This window comes from Salvelinus alpinus, chromosome 7 (assembly GCF_045679555.1).
Source record: "Salvelinus alpinus chromosome 7, SLU_Salpinus.1, whole genome shotgun sequence".
Classification (NCBI taxonomy): Eukaryota; Metazoa; Chordata; class Actinopteri; order Salmoniformes; family Salmonidae; genus Salvelinus; species Salvelinus alpinus.
In genome coordinates this window covers 57,150,643-57,160,775 of record NC_092092.1, presented here as the reverse complement: position 1 = coordinate 57,160,775, position 10,133 = coordinate 57,150,643, and the positions used below count along the sequence as shown (strand labels likewise).

At 41.9% G+C, this 10,133-nt stretch overlaps 1 protein-coding gene across 1 annotated transcript; it reads right to left on the bottom strand.

Annotated features, from left to right (window-relative positions):
* Positions 1–3,119: 3,119 nt before the first annotated feature.
* On the bottom strand, positions 3,120–6,528 carry LOC139581291 (P2Y purinoceptor 4-like). The gene is made up of 2 exons (XM_071410884.1): positions 6,237–6,528; positions 3,120–5,699 (listed from the first exon to the last, which is right to left on the bottom strand). Exon 2 carries the CDS (start codon positions 5,654–5,656, stop codon positions 4,553–4,555), a length of 1,104 nt encoding a protein of 367 aa, XP_071266985.1. The 5' UTR covers positions 5,657–5,699; positions 6,237–6,528; the 3' UTR covers positions 3,120–4,552.
* Between the last annotated feature and the right edge of the window lie 3,605 nt (positions 6,529–10,133).

The following is a 10,133-nucleotide window of genomic DNA, read 5'->3' as shown; positions in this document are numbered from 1 at the left end:
GCCCCCTCGTTCATAGCTCGATATCCTGTCTGTTTTACAAAAACATTTCTGACCATTCTAAACATATAATTTGGATGCTACCACTGTCGATGGAGTTCAAATGATAGCCTCTATGGCAGATTCCCTAGCAGAACTCAATAATTTTATTGCCTCCGTAGGCCTGACCCACTGGACGCACACTGGTTGAATCAACGTTGTTTCCACGTCCTTTCAATGAAATTACGTTGAACCAACGTGAAATAGACGTTGAATTGACGTATGTGCCTAGTGGAGAAATATGAACCTGTTATTAATAGTAATAGTAGATATTTGAAAAAGTATTATTATATTTAAAAAAGACATGCACCTTTCAGTTGACATAGGCCTATCAGTTCCTGCTTCTTCTGTGGACCTATCAACTCAACTTTAGGTTTGATATGCCAAACTCCTTGGGATGTCCCACCCCCCTAGAAGATTACATTTAAAATAGGTAGTCTCACACGAAGAGAGTGGGAAAGACATTTTTAATGTATCTAACAAACATGATGGAGAATATTATCTGCTTCGCCTGGAGAAGTCGATTTACTGCGGAAAGCGTCTTCTTCCTTTCACACTTGGTATAATAGTCTATGATTAGAAACGTATTATCTGTTATTTTTTCCATAGTCTGGTGTCTACAATACTGTGACCATGAGCATTCAACACAGATTTTCCTCTCACCTGTGCAGCGCCGGATGGCCTTGGAGGGTAATGATCCCAACACAAGAAAAGGATCCGCGGGGGTGGAGTGGAGGTTCGCGCGGATCCTTCTCTTGTGATGGGATCATTACTTAGCGGATGAAAAATAATACATGCAATTGAATATATAATTAAATGCAGCGTTTTATCTCATGCAATACTTTAAAACACTGCATGTCAGCAAGCCTAATGTCAAAACAAAAATATTCGAATTAAAAAAGGAACAAAAATATGGGGCCGAATGAAAACATGCAGAAAAAATATTTTCTGTGTTTATTTAAGTATATATATTTCAATTAAATCAGTATATTTTACGTTTTTGGTGGAAGGTATATATAACAGGCAGGTGATACGTTTTTATGGAGCCCATCAAGCTTTTGAAATGTATAACCCCATATCCTGCAAAATAGCCGAGATGTTTAGAGATGATTAGGCTTTAAACATGAAATAACTCAATCATTTTTTTCTATAAGTTCTATTAAAATATGTTTAGCGTAATATTTTCAAAGTTGTAGGCTATAACAATGCATGGTTTCCATATGCATGTGGATGTATGCTAATATTTACATAAGACTTTAATTTACATTTATCAAAATATGCTATTCGCAAATTACAAAGCTTATTGTACACGTCCATTGCAGCCTTCATAAATGTATAAAAATGTCAGAGAACTTATTGCATTAATAAATGTTCTGCATGTGCGTAATCCTTACAAAATATAAAGGGACAATATTTACAGATATTTACAAAATAGAGGTTTCAAAGAAGTATGTTTGCATTTTATTTAATTTTATACCAACTTCTAGCATTGAAATCTCGTTTGTGGTAAATTAATTACAGAGACTAGGCTGTATAAACTTGCTTTATGATAAACGTGATACTTTCTCCATTAAGCCTCCTCATGTAGCAAGCTATACAGAGCTTTTTTTTACTTGGCTGTTTACACTATACCAATGAAAATGTATAAATTCCTCATGTTTTGTTAATATAGGAAATATTGAGACCCTTCATATTTTCCGCAAAGAAATTAATTGGTTTGGTCCTGACTGAAAAAAATATTGTTGAAGACCCTCATTGTAAAACGTTCCCTCTTTTATCTCTTTTATTTCTGGTTAAGATTATTATCAACTCATCATCACCCCGAACAATATCAGCCTATATCCCAATAAGAGTGATAAGCTCATACGTAAATAGCTGATATGGTTTCACGATGCTCATGCTTTAGTAAAGAAACCAATGGGGACACCTACTGACCAAACTGAGAACATCCTACATGCAACAACACGCTGCTGTAAAGAGTTGCAGTGATATAGTATATAGCACTATTGGTAATGACATTTTATGTGGTTGGTTTACACAATATTATATATCCTAACCACAGAGTTGATCATATATTTTGTTAGGCCTAAGACTTATTTTGTTTAAAAAAAAGGCCTTGAAATTAAATGTTAATTTTTTTTGAGAAAGATATATTGATTAGTACTAAACCATTTAGGCCTAGGTAACATTTGTATTCCATTGCTCCATTTCTATTCCATCTTCAAAGGCACCAATACACACCACTAATCCGCCTTGTCACACTCAGCCCACAGAGAGGCGCTAGTGCTCATGGCATTCCAAATCTCTGACCCAGAGGACAAATGTTCAGATACATATCCATGTAAAACATATTCTTCCTGGGGCTTGCATTCCCATCACTGGACGACTGCAGCAACTGGTCTCTTTGAGCATAAAATGTGTATTTCAATATGCCCGTTGATGCAGCCTTTTGGAAAGGAGAGCATCGACTAGCAATGCCCGACAGAAAGATGGAGAATACACCTGCTGTGTACTGCGGAGAACATAACATTATCTATTGCTTTATGGAGAGCTGGTCTTCCCCTCTGTCAGATCTCAATGTCAGATTATTTATGGATGATTACACTGGACAATCAAGACAGAGCCTTGGCTGGAAAGTGGAAACACAAGCTCTTTTCCATGGTGTGTTGGTGGGACCAGCTTTGTTTTCTTGGAACGGCCCAGGCAGGGAAAAACCCAAACAGTACAGTACCATGACCAGCTCACTTCCTGGTCCTGTTTCTCTGTGCTGCCCAGTACTGTCCTCCCGCTTCCTCAGGTCTCCCCTGTCTGATTAATGGAGGACCTACACCCGGTAACGCCTCATGTTTCGGTGAGACACGCAACCGCTCATCACTTTCCCACACACCCCCTCTACCATAACCCCATTCAAGTCTGCAAGACACTGCAGCATGGAGTTCAATTTGATACACACACACACTGAGATTGTGGTTAATCAACCGATGTCATGGATGGTTATTGACATTGCACAATAGGGATATTGTTATTACTTGGTAATAGTTGGTGCAACAATAACATGATAACCAGTAAGCAAACTAAGAAAATGTAGATATATAAAACATATATTTAATGTCATTATAATGTTATAGACCTATAGAACCAAGTGTTTTCCTATCATACCTTGAACCTAGGTTATAATGCCATTTATATACATTACTAGTAGCTTAAACATGACAGCAGTATAGTACTTTAAGTACCCTTAGGAACAGACCTCTGACTTGCAATCTACTTTACAGGGACATTGTTTTGCCATGGACAGACTGTCAACAACAACAACAACCAAAATCTGTGTGAAAATAGCCATGTTGTGTGCAGCTCTAAGTCCCAATTGGATAATGTAGGAAAATCCCCCCTTTATCCGTAGTGTGGGTTGTTGGATGGAGTTGATACTCCAGCCCACACACCCATTCAGTCTCTCTACTCCCCCACACCACCCCTCCCCTGGTTTCCTCACAGCAGAGACAGACAGAGAGACAGCTGTGGAGGCTCTGCGCTGAAGGACAAAAACAGCTGGGAGAGGGATAAAGCTCCAATATCTACCAGAATGAGTCTCCTGGTACATGCACTGTTTCTGTTCAACTGTTTCAGATTGCCTCACAATATCTGAGCCTGTTGCTAAATATGATGTCACCTCCACTCTTACTGGAAGCCAGCGAAAACCCTTCGATCATATGTCTAAATAATGTTTTCTAGGATTTTGACCTTCTCTCTTGATGATCACAATAACCCACTGTTTTTAACACCTGTCATATCCATTCACAAATCCTCTCTCTGAGTACGTGCTGCCATAATAACACAAGTCCAAACATTTAGATTACAGATTGCATACATTCGTTTCTCCTTCTGCTCTTCAGAGTTCTGTAGCTATTGTACAAAACAGGCTTCGTTCCTGTAGTTCCTCAGTCTGTGGTAACAGTAGGAAACTACAGTCTGGCTCAGACAGAGATAAAGAGACTGTTTTGTTTCCCTGGTTGAAAGGATTTTAACTCTGTCTTCCAAACAATGCAACCGCCACAATGAAAATGAGGGAAACTGGCAGCAAAGCATTCAGAGTAGGAACTAGAGACTGTATGTAAATGTATAAAACAGACTTGGTTTTCACATAGATTCTTGCTAACAAGGGGGAATGTAGATAGGATTTAACGGTACTGCATCCAACACTGCTGCAAAATGTTGGTGATGATAAGGGGTCTGTTTTCTGACCAATCCCACACCCACTTCTTCATTCCCCTTTAAGGAAAGGCTTTGCCCCAACAGCCTTATAGTAACTGAACTTCACACAGATCTGGGCTCTGTAATGAGGCCCCATCGATCAGCATGTAGTCATCCTGTGTCCGAAATGACAGAACAGCATCCAAAGGAAGTGCAGCTGTGTAGTGGCCAGCCCAGGACTGTTAACCGTTTCCTCCGTGTTTATATTACGGAGGTTAGGCATATCTATATATGATACCCCATAGATGTCCATATGAATTACCCACTATCTCTCAGGTTCACCGCTGGCTTTCGAGTCTGAGTTCTTATAGACCAGGGCGATCTCATGGTTGTTACTGGGGCGGTTTTGCAGGTAGGCAGCGGAGCGACTGGTGGTTGTCTGTCTCTTACCAGTGAGAGCTTTGACCAGCTTAGCGCGGTAGTGATCCCCAGCCAGGAAATACAGGAGGGGATCAATACAACTGTTCACACTGGCCAGGGGCCTGGTGATCTTATAGGCAAAGTTAACGACGTTCAGGAATTCACATTTGGCATCCAGCATGCGGTAGGTATAGTAGAGCGTGCGTGTGATGTGGAAAGGTACAAAACACACGGCGAACACCACCAGCACCACCACAATCAGCTTGATGGACTTGGTGCGTGAAGGTGAGCTCCGCTGGCTGGGCGAAAGCCCCCGTCTGTGCCGACACAGAGCCCTCGCCATCAGACAGTAACAGACCATGATGACCACGAAGGGGACGCCGAACAACAGGACCATGACCGTAGAGCTGTAGTCCACATACTCCTCAAACTGCTCCGGACTGGTCGTATCGTGACACAACGTGTCGTTGTCCCTCTGACTGGTGGTGACGAAGATGAGGTTGGGCACCAGACACGCCGTGACGGCAGCCCACACCATGCCACACACGGCATGGGCATGGCGCGGCTTCACCATGGTCAGGGCCTTGATGGGGTGGCAGATGCCCAGGTAGCGGTGGACGCTGGTGCAGGTGAGGAAAAGGATGCTGCAGTAGAGGTTGGCGTAGAACAAGAAGCGGACGATCTTGCAGGCGGCGACGCCAAAGGGCCAGTGGCTGCGGTTAGCGTAGTAGTAGATGAGGGTGGGCAGGGAGAGAACGTACAGGAAGTCTGAGAGGGCCAGGTGGAACATGTAGACGGTGCTGGTGTTCCACGGTCGCATCTTGGTCAGGAACATCCACAGAGCCACTGAGTTCAGCACCAGACCCACAACACACACCAGGCTGTAGGACACAGGCAGTAGGATGTACTTAAACTCCTCATTGAAGCGACAGGTGTCGTTGGAATACCCAGCGTGCAAAATCAGACTGGACTGGTTCCGCACAAGGTGGCTGTGGATAGCTGAGTCCATCTTCTGTCTTTTCAGCAGAGAGCGAAAACTTGTCTTGTAATATCTGTGGAGAAATGTAATAAATTAGGTATCCACATGGTATCACTGTAAAAATACTGGTTTCGCTCAAAAACATGAATTTGAATTTTGAAGCAGTCCCCGATTATTTTCTTCAGGACAAAATATAACAGCATGTTGTGTTAAACATACAAACGTCTTGTTGGCATCTTTGATGAATCAACTGATGTTCCTTGCCAATAAAAGTTCACTGCACTGCGTACAGACATAGCCTAACCTGAACAATAGTTTTATCTTCCCACATAGCCTATCCTGAAATGCACCCCACCTCCCGAGCTATAACTATAAACTGACAACATTGGTGCTGTTTCTAAATCTCTTATCCAACTAGTCCGGCGGGTACATAGTTTACACAGAAACGCGCGAATGGTCGATTTCATTCCATAGAAAAAAAACTGACGACGATGCGGACTTCTAGAAAACCTAGTAACCCTAATAATAGTACTATCGCTAATAAACCTGACATGAGGAATATATAACTTAAAAGTTGAACTTAAGTCCGAGATATTGGTGTACAACTTACCCAGTTAAGATCCCAATGTGACCGCTGCAGTGAGTGCACTATCTCTGCAAACAGCTTGGATAGATATAGGATATACGCCTGACTGACTGTCGGTTGGGTTGGACCGTCCGGCAAATAAAGGAAACAGGCCCCCTCTCCTCGTCCGTCCCCCTGAAATCCAACTCCTATAGGCGATCACTGAGGTAGGTTAGGCCTATTCGTTTCAAAGCCGATATTCAATCAATGTTTTATCATTATAATAACACCGATTTCAAAAAGATTTTGACATTGATTTAATAGCATTTATTTTATTATTCATTATTTTTATTATAACATTGATTTTATGTTATTCATAAAATAACATTGATTTCAAACATTGACTTTCAACGGTTAGATTGCTACGACTTTTTTAGTAAATGTGCCATATGCTCACAGGAACTTGTGATTAAGCCTACTCGGGAAACAAATTGTTCACAGATAACCGCAACCACTCTATAAAGCAAGTCAGTAGATTAGCTGAAAATTGCGTGCTTAGCCTATAAACCAGATACGGCACATTGAGGAGTGGTGTCAGGGACCAAATTAGGAAATTGATGAGATGAGATGACACTACATACCTGACCTCAAAAGTATGTAGCTTCCTTTCAATAGAAGGGGAATTAATCCTAGCAATTTCATGAGAACTGGCACATAACCAAAAGCCACCGAAATCGTATGGCTCAACATCGCGGGCGACCCACTGTGTATTTAATTGCATACACACTGTAATAAATCAGAGTGGAAATAAAACGAACTGCCATTAGCTGTATAATGATCTTGTAACGTCTGCTTCCAACTCACACTCTCAAACACGTAGATCCCCTGAACGCAGCTCACTTTCCAGCCCACTTTCCAGCTCACACTCTCAAACACATAGATCCCCTGAACGCAGCTCACTCTCCAGATCTCAATCACCTGAATCCCCCCCCCCCCCCCCCCCCCCCACACTGTCATTTACTCCTCCCATGTATGATAGCTTTTGCCTGCCTCACTGACAACGCCTTTTGTCTATTCCCTGCCTGTACCTTAGCTTATCGGATTTCCTGTTATCAACCTATTGCCTGATCTCCCAGATAACATTACTAGCCTTTTCCCTGCCTGTACTGTTGCCTTTTTGGACCCCCTGTGTATGACCTTCTGCCTGCCCCTGGACCCAGCTACCTGCCTCCTCCTGTGGTCCTTTACAATAAACACCTGCTGCGCCCTCTCCTTGAAACGTGCTCTCTGTCTTCCATCATGTTCATTACAGACCTAGACTTCCACTAGCCACCTAACTGCACTAGCCTACTAATAATTGACCAGAGCAGCTGTCTCAATATTGAGAAGAAAGCATCAGTTTGTTCCCATTTAAATAACCATTGGTTATTGGTAATGTATTTGATTTTCCAAATGACTGATAAGGTTAGTATAAGGTGAAAGTGATTAATCAGACTGTGTATTCTACCAGAAAGTACTATGTCTCTACATCTAGTCCACCTCTGTCCCACTAGTCCTCAAAATCATGTTTCTCTACTGCCACCCAAGTCTTCCAGACTGGCAGCTTACTAAACAGTACACCTCTCCCTGGGTGATACATTGCTCCAGCTTTGTTTTTATTAAGTTAATATTTACACAGTTCTGTAAATGTTTGTCGCAAAGTACCACATTTACACAGCGTTTGATCCTGGCGTGATATGAGAAATTGAATATTGTCTCTGGACAACTTTCCACATCACCTGCCCGATTTTGCCTCGAGATGTGAGTGATAAAATGATAAAACATGATCATAAAGAAGTAAATGTGGGCAGGATGAGCAGTAACCTAGTGTTGGAAGAGATACATAGTACAGTTCTTATCTGGCTGGCAACGTCAGTTTTCTCATGACTCGAAACGGGCCCACCAGAAACCACAATATGTATTCTCCTAGAGATATACATTAGATCAGGGGTCATAATTACCAAGTGTTTTAGAGTAGGAGTGCTGATCTAGAATCAGCTTTGCATTTTAGATCACAATGACTAAGATTGTATTGACAGGGAGGACCTGACCCTAGATCAGCACTCCTACTCTGAGACGCTATGTGAATACGGGTCCAGATTCCATTACTGTACAATAGATAGTGATATGTAGACAGTGTGTCTACAAAGCCATAGGGCTGGCCCTGTAGGAAAATATAGATTTGATTTATGGCGCCTCAAGTGTGTTTATCTAAGTGGACAAATTCCTGCAGGATATCCAAAACAATGTACTGACTCATACAGTAAAATAACATAGGGACACACCTCTGCAGGAAGAGAGATCCCTATACATCATTGTGATCACCAATAACAGGATGCTAATGCTGAACATTTCCCAGGACATAGACATATCTGATATGGGCAGAAAGCTTAAATTCTTGTTAACCTAACTGCACTGTCCAATTTACAGTAGCTATTGCAGTGAAAGAATACCATGCTATTGTTTGAGGAGACTGCACAATTATGAACTTAACAATTTATTAATAAACCAATTAAGCACATTTGGGCAGTTTTGATACAACATTTTTAACAGATATGCAGTGGTTCATTGGATCAGTCTAAAACTTTGCGCATACACTTCTGCCATCTAGTGGACATAATCTAAATTGCGCCTGGGCTGGAATAATACATTATGGCCTTTCTCTTGCATTTCAAAGCTGATGGGAAATGTTTTTTTTTTAAACACATGTTTTTTTCTTTGTATTATCTTCTACCAGATCTAATGTGCTATATTGTCCTACATTAATTTCACATTTCCGCAAACTGCAAAGTGTTTCCTTTCAAATGGTATCAAGAATATGCATATCCTTGCCTCAGGTCCTGAGCTACAGGCAGTTAGATCTGTGTATGTCATTTTAGGCGAAAATTGAAAAAAAGGTCCGATCCTTAAGAGATAAGTTAATATTTTTGCCCTTACAGATGCCCTGGCAAAAACAAAATCAATAGTTATTCACAGTATAAATCCTCCATGAATAACTATTGATGATACATGTGCAAAATCGGTTCTTCTAACAGATTCGGTTCATTTAAGTGTCATGGTGTCATGGTGCTAGTTTGCTATGCATTCTTTCAGTGGGGCCGGCAGTGCTACTACTTATATCCTGGGTTCAGTTCAGCTTTGGAGAGGAGCCAGGGTTGCGATTGTAATTTGTCCTCCTGCCCGTCCTCTGCCTTCCCCTTTAAAGCCTGACCCCTGACCCATGGAGAAGTCAGTACTGCTGTGTGTGTGTTGTGTATGTGTGTGTTGTGTGTGTGTGTTTGTATGCACACTACAGAAACCCATTCAATTTGCCCTCCTGCCCCGCCTCTCCTGGAGGGCAGGCAGTATGCCCCCAGTGATGCATTGGACTGACCCTCTGGAGAGACCTGCGGTTGTGGACTGTGCAATTGCCGTACCAGATGGTGATACAGCCTGACAGGATGCTCCCAATATTGCATTTGTAGAAGTCTATGAGGGTGTTGGGTTCTGAAAATATGAAATATACTTATTCATGTCACGGAGGGAGAGAGGGGAACGTATAATGTCTACATTCTGTCCGGATATGTTATTGTTAGCCATCAGGGATCCGATGGGAGGAAAAAAGACACAGTCTGATACGAGTAAACATGACAGCCGTGAGTTGGAGCAGAGGTCAGGTCAGATGAAGTGAGGAAGAACAGATATCACTAAGGTTCTGTCTAGCAACAGAGATGCATTGGCTGTTCAGATGTGTAGGAGGAGACTCAGCATAGGATCAAGGGTTAAATATCAGTGCTTCCGTAAATATGTATTTTGTCTTATGCAGCTGTATTCATCCAATGGGTGAATAAACTTGGTTGGAGCTTTCATAGTGTCCGTCAAGTTCTTACGTTGATATTTAGAACCTAACAAGAGGGAGGCTAT

What these genes read in the sequence shown, in the direction of transcription:
- LOC139581291 (XM_071410884.1), bottom strand. Translation starts at nt 5,656, where the DNA reads ATGGACTCAGCTATCCACAGCCACCTTGTGCGGAACCAGTCCAGTCTG.